Below are 16,027 nucleotides of genomic sequence, written 5' to 3' on the forward strand. Positions count from 1 at the left end.
TCACGGCCAAGGCTGCCGCACTTGGGTTGGTTGTCTTGCCAAAGCAGGACCACGAAGCGTTGGTAGCACAGGCCGATTCGCCATCGGTAGACCACCTCACCGAGAAGGCAGAAACTTTGGGCTCAGTCATTATACCAAAGGCTGAACACGAAGAGTTGCTTGCTACAGTCTCCACTCCTTCTGTCGAGCACATATCTGAGAAGGCGGCCACTCTTGGCATGGTTGTAATGACCCAGGATGACTATAAAACATTGTCTTCCAAGGCAGAGGCTCCTACGGCTGAGCATCTTAGCTCTAAGGCTGATGATCTTGGTATGGTTGTCTTGCAGAAGGATGCACACGCTGCGTTGATGGACCAGGCTGAATCTCCCTCTGCGGATCACCTCATGCTGAAGGCAGATTCTGTTGGCTTGGTTGCATTATCAAAGGAAACCCACTCTGACTTGGTCTCTAAGGCTGCTTCTCCGTCGATCGAGCACATCACTGAAAAGGCCAAAGAAAGTGGATATGTCTTGTTGTCCGATGAGGCTCATTCCGGTTTGGTCTCCAAGGCTGAATCTCCGTCTCTTGCGCACATCTCTTCCATGGCCGCTGCGCTAGGTTTAGTGGTTTTGACCGACGATAAACACTCGGAGTTGGTTAGGGCCAAGGAGACGACCGCGAACATGACAGTGGACGACATTTCGGCAGCAGCCATGTCCTTAGGCTACGTATTGATCTCTCAATCCCCCCTGTCCTCGGACCTTGAGCCGCTTGCTGCCAAGTTGAATCTGGCATTGGTTCCGCTTAGTGGTGAGAAGTCGCTCGAAGCGCTCAAGCGGATGGCACAGGATAAATCGTTGGTGATGGTGAAGCAGGAAAAATTTGAAAAGATGAAGCAACTTGTACTGGAGCCTACCGCGGAGGATGTTTCTTCCTTCGGTCAGAAGCTTGGGCTTGTTGTGGTGAGTGAGGAAGAGTTTGCGAACATGGAGGAGCTTTCGAAGCGGTCTCAGGAGCCTCTGGTGGAAGATTTGACCGCAAACGCCTCCAAGTTTGGCATGCGACTCCTTCCTGTTGCGGAGTACGAACAGCTCTTGACTCTCGCAAAGTCTCCTCCGATCGAGCTTGTGCACGACCATTGCGCGCTGTACTCGTTACAGGCCTTGCCTGCTAGACAAATTCAGGAACTCCAGAGGTTGTCCACGCTGCCTTCCGAGGCCGAGATCAAGCTGATGGCGCAAAAGTCGGGCATGGTGGTGCTCAGCCGTGTGGAGAACGAGCTTCTCGTGCTCAGAGCCGCGGAGCCAGACCAAAAGACGGTGACGGCTCGTGCGCTCGCCTTCGGGTTGGTTACCATTCCGAAAACCGAGTACACCGCACTCACCAAGGCTGTGAACCTCTCCCGGTCTGACTTGGAAACCCACGCTGTTAAGAATGGCTTGGTTGTGTTGGCCCAGGAAGAATACGCAGTGCTCAAGCAGAAGTCGTTGGTGGTGGAGAAACCGCAAGGAAAGGTGATGAATAGCAAGTTGCACTACGAGGAGCTTGCGCGCCTCGACGCCCAGCCGGCGCAGAAGGAGAAAGTGATGGACTCTGCGAGATCGCTCGGATACGTTCCTGTTCCGGCTGCCGAGTATAAGCGCTTGCTCGAGTCTAACAAGTACGAGCCGACGATCAGCGACATCTACAACGGTGCCAAGACCTTTAACTTGACGGTCTTGCCGGTGGATGAATACAAGAAGCTTTTGGCGAAGCGTGACGCTACCGGCTTAACTGCCGACGAGTTGCGCTCCCACGCGTTATCTCTTGGGTTATCACTCGTACCATTCAGTGCGGGCTCCGGGGTCCTCGGGATTTCCAGAATTAGTGGCAACGGCTCTCAGGTGACGTTTACAGATGATGAAGAGTTTGAGGATGCTGACGAGTTCTTATCCCCGGAGATTGCAGCGAACAGAGATCTGGTGGGTAGTTTGACCGAAGTTCATGTCAGAGGTCTCTCTGTTGAAGAGCCCGAAGCCACAGAGGAGGTAATTGAAGACAAGTCTGCCGATGAAGCCGAGATAACTGTGACCGATGAAACTTCCAGCCTGGTGAAGACCGGTTCTAGAGATACTCTCGGTGGGGTTACCGACTCGGCTTCTACTGATATTGCGAGGATGACGGAGGCTTTGGGTCTCCACGGTTTAGGTGTTGTTCCATTGAACGATGTTACAGTTGAAAAGGCTGCTATGGATGTTGACTTACTTCGTGAGCGGGCTGCCAGCTTGGGTTTTGCGTTGATTGCCAAGTCGGAAACCAAGGCTGAGAGTGAAGAAGGTCAAAAGGAAGTTGAGGGTGAAGAGGATGTGAAGGAGGTTGAGGATGAAGCGGATGTGAGGGAGGTTGAAGATAATGGTGAAGGCAAAATTGACGCTCAGACGTCTACTGAGGTCAGTGAACTGAACTTGGTCGTTATTCCAGTGGATACAACGACTGCTTTGGAATCTCCTCATGCAGTATTAGAGTCCAGAGAACTGTTGGCGACCCACGCTGACACTCTCGGTCTCTCGCTCATATCCAAGGAGGATGAGACCTACTTGGCTGTGCTCAAGCAGAGGCTCGCCTCCGGCGAGTTGAAGCCAGAACAGCCTGGTATGGTGCTGGTTCCTGAGATTGAGCTCCAGACTCTCCAGAGCCAGACGGTGGTGGGTGTCGAAGGCTTGCGCTCCCGTGCCGCTGAGTACGGCTTGTCTGTCTTGCCTGCTGATGAGGCAATTCGCTTAAGTAGTTTCGCCGAATCAGATCAATCGGCGGTTGAAAATAGGGCTGCGGAGCTTGGGTTGTCGGTCATTACTGCTTCCCAGCTCTCTACCCTTCAAGAGGCCAACACCCACGAAGGTGTTTCGAGAATGGCTTCAGGGTTTGGCCTTACAGTGCTCTCAGGCGAAGAGATGGAGGAATTGACGAGAACGATCCGCAGTGATGCCTCCAAGGATAGAGGCTTTATTATCCAGAGTTCTCCAGGCCACGGTTTGGCAGTCATTCCGACAGCTGAGTTGGAGGAGATGAGAAGCAGTCTTGCACAGAAGAACGCAGAAGAAGCTATGGTAAGAGAGAAGGCCATGGACAGAGAGACTGTGAATCAGCCTGCTTCGCCGCTTGGCCCTATGGCAATTGACTCTTCGGAGCGGCCGCCAAAGTCCCAAGACATCACCCCAGACGTGTTGGCCGCCAGGGCTGCTGAGCTTGGTTTGGCAGTGGTGCCACACACGACAATCGCTCAGTACGAAAAGACTGCCATCAATCTCCAGCGCCGGTCGTACATCAGTGACGCTGCCAAGACGTTTGGTTTGCTTTGCATCCCAGAGAAATCGTTCGTGGCAACGACAGTCTCGCGGGTGCCGGACCCGGAGAATGTGGTGGTGTTACCAAACACCTACTACAACAAGCTTGTAAAGCACGAGTCACTCTCCATTGAGAAGATCTCGGAGGCTGAATTTGTAAAATACGCCGAAAAGAGAGGGTTCGTGAAGGCTGGCGAGGAGAAGACGACTGCCATGCATACGCCTGAAATGAGGGATACCGGTGCATTTGAGAGCCAAGACGGCGAGGGCTTCCAATCGCTAGCCAAGTTCACGCCGCCAGCCCCCGTGGGTCGCAGCCGTGGCTCCCCATCGCACAGTTCCTCGAAGAGCAATAATTTTGCGCTTCCGGAGGGCCGTCAGCTCGGGATGTCGCCATCCATGCCATTCTCAATGGCCACCAGTGTGTCGCTTAACGAGATGAATATGATTCCAGCGCTCACACAGGTGATTATCGGTGAGTACTTATACAAGTACTACCGTCGTATTGGTTCGCTCAGTGCGATCTCCGACTCACGCCACGAGCGTTTCTTCTGGATTCACCCGTACAGTTTGACGTTGTATTGGTCCACCACCAACCCGGTCTTGGGTAACCCAGCTGAGACCAAGATCAAGGGTGCCGCAATCATCAGCGTGGTGAGTGTGGACGACAACAATCCGTTGCCGCCAGGCTTGTTCCACAAGTCGATCATCATTGGGACCCAGAAGAAGGCCATCAAGTTAACCTGTCCGAACCGACACCGCCACAATATATGGTACAACTCGTTGAAGTATTTGATCCAGAGAAGCACCGATGGTCTTTCCTGGGATGGCGAGTTTGGCAGTTTACACGAGTACGGCAATAACGACGAGCAGATGGACTTCTTCCAGGAAGGCCGCCAGGTCCAGCCCCACGTTGGTTCTACCAAGCGCCGTACTGTCAGCAGTCGCACCTTTCCGTCTGGTTCTCTGCAAAACCTCGGTAGACACTCCAGTGTCATTGCCTCGCCAAAGCGATAAGGGTGAAGTGATTGTATATTAGTTTTTGTGTTTAATATGTATTTTTGTTTAAATGTTTGTAGAATGGTAAAATATCGAGATAGGCTCGTTTTGCATACTTGATATGGAAAAAAGCCCAACGTATAGTCATACCGAGCTCGTACCTACTTCCAATTACTAAAACGTACCCGACACGTCTCCTGAAAATTTATCAGTTTTAGAATGATGTCCAGGGTTGACCAAAGGATTTTGTCTACCAATGAGATTGGATTATGTACATATATAAATAAACATCACACCAGCTATATTACTGGAGAGAAAAGAGTCAAGAGCTTATTGACCAGAGGAAGTGAGACGCCGAGGAATTTAAGGTATCAGAAACCTCATAGATTGGAACCGACGTGGAGAAATTTCAAATTTCAATTATAAGAATCTCTTATGAAACTAGGATCTCCACTCAGTACTCCACTTCAACGTCTCACCCGCTCTGAAAGGCGCGACAACCAATTCACCCTCGCCAATCGTCTCCGGAACCTTTATGTTCTTTCTGACCAAGAAACACTTATCGTGGTTCACAATCAACTTATTCGCATCATCCAACCCGTAGAAGGCTCTACCAAAGTCGCTCACAAACGGTTTCAACTGGTCGAGCTTGTTTTCTTGCTCAAACACCTCCGCAACGTACGACAACGCATGGGACTGGGTGTAAACACCAGCACACACGCCCACATGTCTCGCTTTTGCAGATAACGGGTGAGGGGCGGAGTCACTGCCGAAGAAAAAGTACGGTTTGCCGGAAACGGCGGCCCTGACCAAAGCCTTTTTGTCGAGGGGGAGCTTGGCAACAGGCTTGCAGAAGTTGATTGGATGCCCAGCCCAGTCATCAATGGTTAGGAACAAGTGGTGGGCGGTGATAGAGGCGGCGACTCTAATATCAGCCGCACTAGTGATGCCAGCGTTGATTTTTTCAACGGCGTCGATGGCATCTTTGGTGGTGCAGTGTTCCAAGACAATCTTCAAGTTGGGAAAGTCGGCGTGCAACTTTTCCAAGGCGGGGAGGAACTTGGACTCCGCGTTCAACACGTGGATCTCGTCGCCCTCAGCGCAGTCGTGGGTGGATGGCTTCTCACCGTGGAGATTGAGGATAAGGTTGCACTCTTCCATGGCCTTGAACACTGGGTAGAAGGCTGAGAAGTCGTTTGGATCTACACCGGCCGCGGAGTTGGTGGTCACACCGGCCGGGTAGCACTTGACACCCTGGATAGCCTGGACCTTGGCGGCCTCGCGGATCAACTCCGGGGTCAAGTCTTTAGAGAGGTAGAAGCTCATCAAAAAGGTGGTCTTAGGCGCAAGCTTCTGCAAATCCTGCTTGTACTTCACAACTCGGTCCAACGTGGTGATGGGTGGGGACAAGTTTGGCATGATGTAAACGATAGAGCATCCACCATCTCTGACGGTTGGCGTGACCAACTCCATCATTGGGCCATCTCTTAAGTGCACGTGCAAGTCAGCGGTGACGCCAAGTTCAATTTCGGTAGACATTTTTCTGAAGGGAGTGATTATGGTGGAGAAGCGGGGGAGTTGTATGAGAGCTCTGAGCATTTGTGGAGAGATGAATATTTTTTTTTTCCCTGCGTGGAAATTTCACTGATAGAGGGCGAGGTGTCCGGCATGGAAATTGGGACAGAGTCAACAGTCGTTCGGACTCTGGGATGAGTTCCAACACTATGTAAATCATTGTGGGGTAATCTCAAAGTTTGAACAACTGTTTTAGAGAAATTTCCACTTAGCCATTGTATACGACAACGTCCGAGATTCGACTTATAGACTAGAAGGGCGAAGGCAATTGTACACAGATTAGCTCCACGGTTCAGACAGAGAGCTATATTGATCGATATTCGAATAATAGAGATAAGAGAGAGCCGGACGGTAAAAATATCTCATAATTGCTGGGTATAAAAAAATTAGAGGCTAGTATTTGATGAACCACTCTTAGTTGTAGAAATATAATAAATATACATGATTACTGGCTATTTTGCCAGATCAGCATGGAAAGGTGCTAACAGAAATTGTCGACTGGTGGACTTGGTTTCACATGCTACCCTCGAACTAGCTATTTTCGCCCGTTACCTAGCTCAGGAGTATTTCACTCATTAACGTATCCGAAGCCTCTTATTCTCATTTTCCCTTCAGATTCATATTGTAGCCCGATGTCCAGGAAATAAATAACACCAACCTATACCAAGGTTCTCATCTCGTACTCACGACCATTGCCGGAAAGTTCGTCATCGCTACCGTTCAAGGCCTCACGCAACCTGTGGGCCAACTCACTGAGCTCATACTCGTTCGTCTTCATACTTTCCATGACCATGTTGCGCAAGAATGTGGAAACAGCCTTGTTGGACCACTTGATTGCTGGGGTGTTGTCCTGGAACTTGATGGTCCGGGAGATCAACTCCAAGATCTGCATATTTGTCTTCAAGTGCAACAACTTCGCACGGGTCTCCGGCTTTACAGTATCTGTGCCGTTGCTCAACTCATACTCGATTGGATCCTCGAGCTTCGCATCCTCTGCGTCGAATTCAAAGCTCACAGTGGAGTCGCGGTCTGTGTCTCTGGAGGCAACATAGGCGGCGGAAAAAGTATTGGCAGTGGACCTGGAAGACCCCTCCCGCACCTGGTTCTCTCTGTTATCCTTGAACTCAAATTTTTCAGCCAACGTTTCCTCAATGATGCTCAAGTAATCATCGTAGGCAAATACGTATGGGTGCTTTTGCAAGATGTACTCGTTTTTCGAATCAGCCAAGATGCCTGGTAAGCACTTTTGAAAGCGCTCTTTCATGATTTCAACATCAAAGTTACCCAGGTTGATGTGCTGTCCCCCTCCGTTGACCGCCTTGTTGTTCAACAACTTCACGTGGATATATTTCCACACGAGTTTCTGTTTCTCGTACTGGGTGCGCAACGAAACTGGGGTGATCAAGAACGGTAACTCGCGGAAAACCTCTGTGATCAACTGCTGGTCCAATCTGTAGTCGATGGTATTCTGCTTGTCCAAGCCGAGCCAGCGCAAGAAGCGGGAGATGTACCCGCGGCCCTCAGCGGACCTGGTAGGACGCACACACACGAAGTAGATACAGGTGACAACCAAAGTGACTGGTGGGTTAGTGTGTATCCCAAAAGGCGTTCAAATACAACTTACGGGCTCCAAGGATGACAAGCAAGGTTAAAAAGAACATGATATGCACACTCGTTCCAGACCACCCGGCCAAGGGGTCTGGAGAGTGGTGTTGTTTCATCTTCATGGTGGGTGTTTTTGAGTGAAAGTTGAAGATCTGCAAGTATCCTTAAGCGAAGCGCTGATAAATAAGTCTTTGATAAGGTGGCTTGAATCCGCTTTCCGGAGGTAATTTCGTCCGCATATCCGGTTCGTAGTTATCGGGGAGATCTATGCAGAGAGAAATACATGAAGAAACTGTAAAACTCGTACAGACTGCATGCATTACTTTTACGACTGACATACCGGAGAGCCTTCAGCCACGCTCAGGGGCTGCCATAGAATGCTTTGGTAATAGCCTGGCTTGGAGTAGAACAGGTTGGGTAGATATATGATGGCCTAGTACTCGTCGAACAGTGCTCACGCGAGAGGGAATTTCGCCATGTTTTGGTTGAAGCATGGCAAGCAGACGCATGTAGTGTATGAACTACCGGAATGGAGGCGGTGTCAGAGATTTTACACCGTTCTGAATGGTAAATTTAGACGAGTCCACGAACGCGGGTGAGCTATGTGGGGTCTACAGGACCTGTGAAAACAATCCGGTACAAAGAGAACCCGTGAGTTATGAATTAAATAAGTATATATAGACAAGATCATGCTACCCGGACCCCCAGAATCAAGCTCAACCTGACCAGATATGATTACGAAATATTGGGCTACGGCTGGACCTACAGCTTACCTGCCAGGTGTGCTGGTGCTTAGTAGCCTCTTGCGTCGCATTCATCGGCTGCTAGGTTTCCCGGCGAGTTGACCATATCCGAGGATTTAGCTATAACAGAACCTTTTTGGGTCTTTTCCAAGTGTCTGAATAAAAGGAATACGAAGGTACGTTCCCAAACCTATCCATCCTCACCCAACACTGCGTAATTCCAACCCCCACACGTGCTTTTGTTGTTTCCAACACACAAAGAACATCTAAAGTGTGGTATATCTCTACCCCAAAGGTAGAATATCTACTTATAGTAATAGTAATACTGGTTGCCTATATAACGTATATAGGATAAAGGAGGGAAGGATCGACCTCCCTATATAGAGTATTGTTTCCTACCATGTGACAGCTATACGCTTACTACAGGTCCCCTGGTTATGTCTACAATTGGTTCATACCATTACGCCAATAAAAATATTAAACCATAATCAGAAATATTAAGCTACGAACAAAAATATTAAATTACAAAACTCTCGCCCATAAGGCCCCTTTTTTAATTTTAATAGACAAGCGGATCGGGTTATTCCACAAAGTCAAGTTACTTGACTGACCCAAAGTCACGTGCATTCTAATCGACCTTACACGTATCCTCCGCCGCTCGAACCTTTTATCAAACACCTACACATCACAACGCTATTTTAATCACCACTAAACCACATTGCTACAGTCCTTACACAATGGTTGCTACTAAGGTTAATTTGAGGTGTGTATTCCAATCTTTCTGCGGCTGGCCGATCATTATTGATACTAACCCACAGCTCTACGAATGAGTTGAGAAACGTGGTCGACGACAGATTGCCCGAGGTGATGGGCCACATTGGCTACGAACAGGACTTCAGCATTGTGGACCGGAAGTTAGCCGTTGGTTATGTAACGGGTATCATGGCTGCCGCGGTGTTCTTGCTTGACAAGAAGTTAGGGTTCAAGGCTTCGTACAACTATGTGGTGTTGCTTTTGGCGCTATACAGTGTTGGTATGGCATATTTCTACTACTTCACGTCTACGGTCGAAAAGTCCATCAAGTATGTGGGCTACGACAAGAAAGAGGCCAAAGACAAGGTGACTATCTCGACCGAGGTCAAGGACAAGTACGAACCAGTCTTGACCATCGAGGTTAACTTGAATGACAAGAGTGTCAAGCAAGACGTCCACTTCAACAAGTTCTTTAACGAAACCGGATACTTGGAAGTCGTCCCTGTCATTGACTACTTCAAGTTGCAGTTATCCACCTTAGACAGCAAGGCTGACTAGGTGCAGCTGATCCAAATGTACCATAGATGAATCTAAGATGATTTATGTGAAACTATACTCAGTTCAGCTGCTAACAGTGCCCGTTGGAACCACTCTGTCCTAATCGAATCGTTGATATCTGTAAGCCATTTGTAGTGCGTCTACCGGTCAACGGTTCTCCGGACGTGCGCTTACCGATAAGGTATCTTATAAGTGGAGAAGGTTAGGTTTATAAAGGGTATACTCTTCCCTTCCACTATCAGCCACACTTCGCAGCCCATTAGCATGCACTTCCCGCCTCCTGAGATCCTGCAACTTGTGGATAAGATCCTGCACCTCCTTATAGCCCGGGATCAAACGATAGCCGTTTCTGAAGCGGCCTGCGGGGGATTATTATCATCGTATTTGGTGTCGATTCCTGGCGCGTCCAGGTTTTTTGACGGTAGCACGTTGGTCTACTCATTAAAGTCGAGGTTGAAGTTGAGTGGGTGGTCGGAGCAGGATATTGTCAACTATACTGGCCCGTCCGAACTGGTAGTGTTGAGGCTTGCGAGAAACCTCCGCATCGAGTTGGGCTCCACCTATGTGTTATCCGAGTCAGGGTTTGCCGGACCTTCCACAAATATTGGCGGTGTCACTGATAGCATTCAGTTTGACAACACAGAAGTGGGCACGGTTTACGTGGCGATTTCAGGCCCTAATGGGGAGGTTTCCAAGAAGGTGGTTACACAGACTGAGGACCGAGCCCAGAACATGCAGGAGTTTGCGAAAATCGGCTTGGAGTTTTTATTGGAGGTGCTTCAAAAAGAGGATGAATGATGTACCGGAGATGCTATTTGAGCAGATAATATGATATATATGTAATAAATTTTAATATGAGACGGGTTCAAAGAGGGTAGGTGAAGCTTGGTACGTTTGTGGTAAAAACCATGGTTAAGAGATAACGAGAGGTTCTCGATAGTTTTATTATATACGCCATTTGATTCACACTGGAGACCAGATATCAAGTTGAAGCGACAAATATACCATCCTTTATGAAAATTTTCTGATATTCCATTTTAATTCAAAAAATAATAATAATAATAATATGGCCAAGGCGTTAATATAATTCACTCTCGCTAATCTCAGCCTTTTCCCTTGACGTGCGCGAACCATCTCCTCTACGACTTGGCCAGTGGCAACCAACAGAGCTTGATCAACACTTCACCTCAATTGATCTACTCACCACTCCGTATACACATCCCCTCAATTAATCATGTCCGCTCTTGTCAGTTTCAACGCCGGTAGAGTCTCGTACAGCGAAGCGACCAAGAAGTGCACCCCCGAGCCGTTGAAGGGGAAAATCACAATCAAGGCGTCCGAAGAGGGCGACTTCTTCTACGATTTCACATGGGCGCCGCGCGAATCCACCCCGGGTGTGGTCAGCGACGAGCTCTTGGTCATTGCGGGCGATGTGCAATGGAAACACATCGCGTCGTGCAAGACCGGAAGAGTGTTCAGCTTGACGTTTTTGTCGTCTGGCGCCAAGAACTTATACTGGATGCAAGATCTCAATGACGATGAAAATGACGAGCCGTCGCAACTCTCCAAGAAGGACTTGGAGATCTCGGCCAAGATCACCAAGCTCTTTTTGGAAGAGGAAGAAAAGGAAGTCCCTGCTAAAGAACCAGACACCCCGGCTCCCGCCCAGTAAGTACTCTGTTCCCGAAGCTTTATAAACCAATCAATGACTATTTATGAACTGCTGTAACTGTACTTGAAGGTCAATACTAACAAAGTAGGATGTTTGCTCCTTTGAACTCGATCACCGACGCCATCTCTCCCCTGTTGATTGAAAAGTATGTGAATTCGCTTTCCCTGGAGGAATTAGAGCCACTCTTTAATCATTTACCAGAATCACACGAGAGAAACAAGCAAAGCTTGTTGAATGTGTTAAAGTCGGGGTTTTTCTTGACGTCTGCTAGCAAGTTGGACGAAGCCTTGGCCAACGGAGCAGGCATGGTGGTCAGCCAGGCTTTGGGGACCAACTACAAAGGCGAGGGGATTGAATGTTTCTTGAACGCAGTAAGGGAACAGGGCAAGAAAGAAAAGGAGCAGAAGGAGGAAAATTAATAGGCATACAAGTTGTGATTGAAGTTAGATGTATTTATAACTCATAATTAATCCCAGGCCCATACCGGAGAGACAGCTAGTGGAAAATCTATGTGCGTTGATTGGCCTTTATTAATATCCTGAAAAGTATCTGTATAGAAGTTTGGTTTCGAACGTGATACTACACCAAGAATAGCATACGTTTGATCTATTAACGTCAAGCTTCAACATTTCCCACTGTCGTGATGGAGGTAAATTTGGTCAAAAAAAGCCCATACTGGGTACCTAAACTAAAGATAGAGTTCGATGCATACTATATAGACTAGTCGATCGTCCAGAATTGGTATGCCTACATAGGGGTACGGTATTTTATCTCATTATTCGTTTCATAATTTATATATATATCATCTGGTGTTACACAACTTCGACCGGGAGGTGGATGGTCCCGCAGACCTTGTTGGAGAACTTGACGTCCAACCTTACAACATAGATCTTACTCACCAAACAGGTTTGGAAACTCGGAGTCAATCTGGCCTTTGAACCTTTGCTCGTTGAATTCTTTGACTTAAGGCTGTTCATGTCGGCGAATCCACCCTTAACGTCAAAATTGAGGGAAACTTCGATTTCCTTGCTCAAAAACACCTCACTGGTGCTATTCTTTCTGTTCTTCAACTGTGATTCCCACGTGCTATTCTTGCAGTCCACCAACCTCTGATCAATATGGACAAATCCTGGGTAACATTCTCTGTTAATAAGCGAAACATTCAACACAGAGTCTATATCGTTGATCAATTTCTCGGAAACTTCTCTTGGAACGTGGCCTCCCCCTGTAGACTTCTGCTGCGTTTCCTTGTCACTTAACAACATTGGAAGGACCGTGTCCTTCAATTCACGCTTTATAGCAATGTAAGATTTTCCGTTATTATTGAAGAATTCGTCTCCTGAAAGGTTTATAATCGGGATGTCGTGCACACTGCTCTTGGATTCAACAATCACTGAAATGAGCAAGCCTGAAACGGAAACAATAGACGGAGGAGAAGAGACATCAACATTGTCCAACTCGGAGGAGTGGTATTCAAGTCTAAGCTTCAACGGAACTGGGGAAGATACGGTTTTGTGGGAAAACTGTGATGCGGAAAGCTGCAAAGGCTCAACGGCGCTCACTATCTTGATCTTCAATTCGCCCGACAACTTTGATGAGAGCAAGCCTGGTCTGTTTACAAAGAAGCGCGACTTTGACTCGTAGGTCCCGGGTTTGTACCCGTTTTCCCATTCTTCGGCCCTGTATTTTGGTGGAATAAGCGATGTAAGTGGGTTCCAGGAGCTACCAGTTGGCTTCTTACTGCGGACATACTCAGCCTTAGGCATGGAAGTGGTTTCCTCGCAGATGGACGAAGACGAGGATTGGACTGCTGATTCATAGGGGGTGATGGTCCCTCTGCGCTCCATAAGTTCCCGTTGCTGCTGCTTCCACATCCGCTTCTGTTTCTCAAACTGATCGTCCATAACCTTCTTACACCCCGCGACAAACTCCTTCAATCCGCCTCCAGAGTCGCAGCGCAGTACCCTACTTTGTCTAGGAGAGAACAAAAGGTTCCGTTCTGCAAACGCGCGTACGAGGAAGCCCTCGCTAATGGTGTTGATAATTATATGAGTCTGCACGGAGTATGAAATGAGCGAGTGCGTATTCAGGGAAAGAGTCAAAATCTCGGTGGTTGGTGGAAGCGTTGCATGACGCTGGTTGGCGTGGCAGCACATCTCTTCCACAAGCAAATCGTCGTCCTCTGGGAAGGTGAACAGGAAGTAGCGCTTGTATTTCGAGTGTGGTTGGAGAAACCTGTTTGGCGGAAACTCAAGAAAGTGGTCGCCTTCACGTTCAGCCGGTGGCCTGGTGTAGTTGGTGTCAATGTCCGCTGAGGAAGACGCACTGAAATCGACCAAGTGTACAAATCGCTTCGCCTGTTTTTGGCTCGTTAAGTGTATCCAGCCCACTAATGAAACGGAAAATAATCGGAAAGGAACCTCGATAGAGCTTTTATTCTGGACTGTGACGTAGCCTGCTATTGTGTCACCGGTCGTGTACACCCTGCCTTCGTTATGGGCGCTTGTCAATGTGATCTCAGTGACGAGTTTTTTCCACGGTTCCCGTTTGAGAGTGTGTAAATTTTCCATACACCCTTCCGTGAGGGAATCTTTGTCTATGTAGATTGGGGGAGATGAGGGAATGGTATTTGGCTCAGATTTCAGGATGTGCCCAACATCTGAAGGGTTGGAAGCCGTGTTCTGCCGGTATAGAGGAGGCAGTAATGTGTGAGAAGCCATTTCGAATTATGTAAAGTATTAGGTATTAGTGAGTTTACTCTTTGGAGTATGTTTGGTATGGGTTAAAGTGATAAGTATAAATGTCAAGTATAAATGCCAAGTATGAATGTCAAGTATAAATGTCAAGTATGAATGCCAAGTATAAATTTCAAGTATAAATCTCAAGTATAAATCTCAAGTATAAATCTCAAGTATAAATCTCAAGTGCAAGTGTAGTTGTGTAAATGCCAAGTATAAATATCAAGTGTAAGTGTGGTTGTGTAAATGTGGTTGGGCAAGGTACTCGGACTCGTGAAATATTTTGAGCTGCAGATTGAACTGGAGGGTTTGGAATCTGAGAAATTATAATCTATATATATCTAAACTGAACACAAAATTTAAGCGATATTTAATAGAAAGTTCCAGCAAAATGACTAATCGGTTTTGTTAGAAGGTGTGGCACAAGACTCTACAAAAGTGGGGGTGCATCGCATATGGCGATGCATGCTAAGGTTTTCCTCTTTCAGCCTTGGCCCCCTTATGTATATGCATACTGTGGGCTAGACAATATCTGACCGAGAAATCAAACCCTGGGAAATTACGCTATTGGTCGATGTAAATTGCACCTCTAGCCGTGAGTAGCCGAAAGCAGCTGTGGGAAGAACCGGCTGATTGCTGCTTCTATAGAGAATGTTCATTCTGCACCGTCTTGAGCCATATGCGCAGCTTACAAATCGATGCAGGTAAAACACATTACCGTTGAGCCGTGCCGATAGGTGTGCAAAACACTTCTAAACATAGCCAAGTATAAAGTTTTTCGCCTTAGTGACTCCTTCCTTTGTGCATTCCTAGATCCAGTGGGGGATTCGTTTAAAGCGTGGAGGATACAAGACCTGACGGAAACTTCTACAAAAGTTCTCGCAACTACCTCGGCTGTTTCATCAGATTACGTATCGTTCGCTTTCAGCGTCCCCACCAAGACCAAAAATCTTAATTCTACAGAGATTCTGCTAATCTGAAAACTCAGCCTTTTGCCACTGTGTCTACCAATTACGCCGAGTCAATCTATGTCACCTTGTCGACTTGCATGAGCATCTGCATGGGCCTGAAACTGAAAAGAACGCTGCAAATAAGATTGGCAGTGGAAATGTGCACTTCTTTAGTATTACTGCAGATAAACATCTTTCCCCAAAGCCAACACCAGTAGAAGCCGGCGGAAGGTTCGGCCTTTGTCACTCTGTTATGTGTTTTAAGTTCTAAGGCTGACCAAGATGCACGGGGGTTGGAATTTGCAGGGATGCCTTCCCCTCCGTGCATTGACGTAAACCCCCACTCCTTCCACCTCGGCGGGCATTCAGTCTCTCGTGAAATCTTCGGAAGTTTTCCCATATTTCTTTCCTAAACCTGCATGAACGTAGACAAGGGCTTGTAGAATATTCTTACAAAATTCCCTCTCAATTGATGACCCATGTGATTGAGAGCGCTGGCGTGGCTCGACTTCCTTCTCCGAGATTCTATGCAGGTCGCGGTCGGTCCGTGGTCGGGCATGAACCGAATCTCCTGCATGAGTCATAGGCAACTCTATTGAATATGTTCTCGTAGGCTTCTAACCCGCTTTAAACTTCTATCTGGTCATTTTCTGAAAATTGCTTACAAATACACTGGAGCCCAACCACTTAGGTCATTGGAGCCATGACCTTGAATTTTAAAAAATTCGTTTACGGCCTTCAAAGTTGGAACACGTACAATTTCACAATGGAATAAATTATGGATTTGGTGAGCCTCCCCCGCTCCTCTTCTGAGCTGTAATGGGTCGGTACGAAAGGTTGAACGTTCTCCCGCTAATCGCGATGTACTGTAAGCGTTGATGGCCCGAAGACAACGCAGGGTTTTTAGCGCGCTGTATGATGAGATCGCACGTGGTAAGTTACAAACTAGGGGTGACACCAATAGTCCGGTAATTTAGCGAGGGGTTGAGTCAGCAATTCATCTGTGAGACAGTGACTCGATTTTACAGCCGCCTGATATCTTTGTACGCGTGAATTAAAGTTATGTGTCGCACAGTGAATTATTGGAGTATGATCCCTTGATTAATAAGCTTGATCTAAGAGGCAAACC

General features: G+C 47.6%; 9 protein-coding genes across 9 annotated transcripts in view; 4 read left to right on the forward strand and 5 right to left on the reverse strand.

Moving 5' to 3' along the window:
* Positions 1-4,352, forward strand: part of BABINDRAFT_163628 (uncharacterized protein) — a 13,301-nt gene extending 8,949 nt beyond the window's left edge. The window contains exon 2 of the mRNA XM_019130016.1: positions 91-4,352. Coding sequence (XP_018982705.1) covers positions 91-4,322 — 4,232 coding nt within the window. The 3' untranslated portion in view covers positions 4,323-4,352. The remainder of the gene's footprint in view (positions 1-90) is intronic.
* A 393-nt stretch (positions 4,353-4,745) lies between these two features.
* URA4 (dihydroorotase) lies at positions 4,746-5,843 on the reverse strand (the record flags this gene model as incomplete). Its single annotated transcript, XM_019130922.1, has 1 exon — positions 4,746-5,843. One exon carries the CDS (start codon positions 5,841-5,843, stop codon positions 4,746-4,748), a length of 1,098 nt encoding a protein of 365 aa, XP_018982706.1.
* Positions 5,844-6,288: 445 nt separating this feature from the next.
* On the reverse strand, positions 6,289-7,396 carry BABINDRAFT_100775 (uncharacterized protein). Its single transcript, XM_019126674.1, has one exon. It carries the CDS (start codon positions 7,141-7,143, stop codon positions 6,538-6,540), a length of 606 nt encoding a protein of 201 aa, XP_018982707.1. The 5' UTR covers positions 7,144-7,396; the 3' UTR covers positions 6,289-6,537.
* BABINDRAFT_100811 (uncharacterized protein) lies at positions 7,229-7,720 on the reverse strand. The gene is made up of 2 exons (XM_019126677.1): positions 7,508-7,720; positions 7,229-7,457 (listed from the first exon to the last, which is right to left on the reverse strand). Exons 1-2 carry the CDS (start codon positions 7,604-7,606, stop codon positions 7,314-7,316), a joined length of 243 nt encoding a protein of 80 aa, XP_018982708.1. The 5' UTR covers positions 7,607-7,720; the 3' UTR covers positions 7,229-7,313.
* Positions 7,721-8,964: 1,244 nt separating this feature from the next.
* SPC2 (signal peptidase complex subunit) lies at positions 8,965-9,538 on the forward strand (the record flags this gene model as incomplete). Its single annotated transcript, XM_019130643.1, has 2 exons — positions 8,965-8,990; positions 9,046-9,538. 2 exons carry the CDS (start codon positions 8,965-8,967, stop codon positions 9,536-9,538), a joined length of 519 nt encoding a protein of 172 aa, XP_018982709.1.
* A 132-nt stretch (positions 9,539-9,670) lies between these two features.
* BABINDRAFT_100771 (uncharacterized protein) lies at positions 9,671-10,427 on the forward strand. Its single transcript, XM_019126673.1, has one exon. The coding sequence runs from the start codon at positions 9,803-9,805 to the stop codon at positions 10,334-10,336; it is 534 nt and encodes a 177-aa protein (XP_018982710.1). The 5' UTR covers positions 9,671-9,802; the 3' UTR covers positions 10,337-10,427.
* A 339-nt stretch (positions 10,428-10,766) lies between these two features.
* On the forward strand, positions 10,767-11,795 carry BABINDRAFT_163631 (proteasome regulatory particle lid subunit). The gene is made up of 2 exons (XM_019130017.1): positions 10,767-11,206; positions 11,299-11,795. The coding sequence occupies exons 1-2, from the start codon at positions 10,773-10,775 to the stop codon at positions 11,627-11,629; spliced, it is 765 nt and encodes a 254-aa protein (XP_018982711.1). The 5' UTR covers positions 10,767-10,772; the 3' UTR covers positions 11,630-11,795.
* A 179-nt stretch (positions 11,796-11,974) lies between these two features.
* On the reverse strand, positions 11,975-14,423 carry BABINDRAFT_178246 (uncharacterized protein). Its single transcript, XM_019131055.1, has one exon. It carries the CDS (start codon positions 13,928-13,930, stop codon positions 12,023-12,025), a length of 1,908 nt encoding a protein of 635 aa, XP_018982712.1. The 5' UTR covers positions 13,931-14,423; the 3' UTR covers positions 11,975-12,022.
* A 351-nt stretch (positions 14,424-14,774) lies between these two features.
* On the reverse strand, positions 14,775-15,324 carry BABINDRAFT_163633 (uncharacterized protein; the record flags this gene model as incomplete). The annotated part of the gene is made up of 1 exon (XM_019130018.1): positions 14,775-15,324. A coding segment is annotated over exon 1 (319 nt), but the record flags the coding sequence as incomplete, so codon positions are not given.
* Between the last annotated feature and the right edge of the window lie 703 nt (positions 15,325-16,027).

The sequence above is a fragment of the Babjeviella inositovora genome, assembly GCF_001661335.1.
Source record: "Babjeviella inositovora NRRL Y-12698 unplaced genomic scaffold BABINscaffold_16, whole genome shotgun sequence".
NCBI lineage: Eukaryota > Fungi > Ascomycota > Pichiomycetes > Serinales > Babjeviella > Babjeviella inositovora.

What these genes read in the sequence shown, in the direction of transcription:
- BABINDRAFT_100775 (XM_019126674.1), bottom strand. Translation starts at nt 7,143, where the DNA reads ATGAAAGAGCGCTTTCAAAAGTGCTTACCAGGCATCTTGGCTGATTCG.
- BABINDRAFT_100811 (XM_019126677.1), bottom strand. Translation starts at nt 7,606, where the DNA reads ATGAAGATGAAACAACACCACTCTCCAGACCCCTTGGCCGGGTGGTCT. An exon ending in CCTTGCTTGTCATCCTTGGA is followed by an intron (nt 7,458 to 7,507) that starts GCCCGTAAGTTG and finishes CTAACCCACCAG; the next exon opens with TCACTTTGGTTGTCACCTGT.
- BABINDRAFT_100771 (XM_019126673.1), top strand. Translation starts at nt 9,803, where the DNA reads ATGCACTTCCCGCCTCCTGAGATCCTGCAACTTGTGGATAAGATCCTG.
- BABINDRAFT_163631 (XM_019130017.1), top strand. Translation starts at nt 10,773, where the DNA reads ATGTCCGCTCTTGTCAGTTTCAACGCCGGTAGAGTCTCGTACAGCGAA. An exon ending in GACACCCCGGCTCCCGCCCA is followed by an intron (nt 11,207 to 11,298) that starts GTAAGTACTCTG and finishes CTAACAAAGTAG; the next exon opens with GATGTTTGCTCCTTTGAACT.
- BABINDRAFT_178246 (XM_019131055.1), bottom strand. Translation starts at nt 13,930, where the DNA reads ATGGCTTCTCACACATTACTGCCTCCTCTATACCGGCAGAACACGGCT.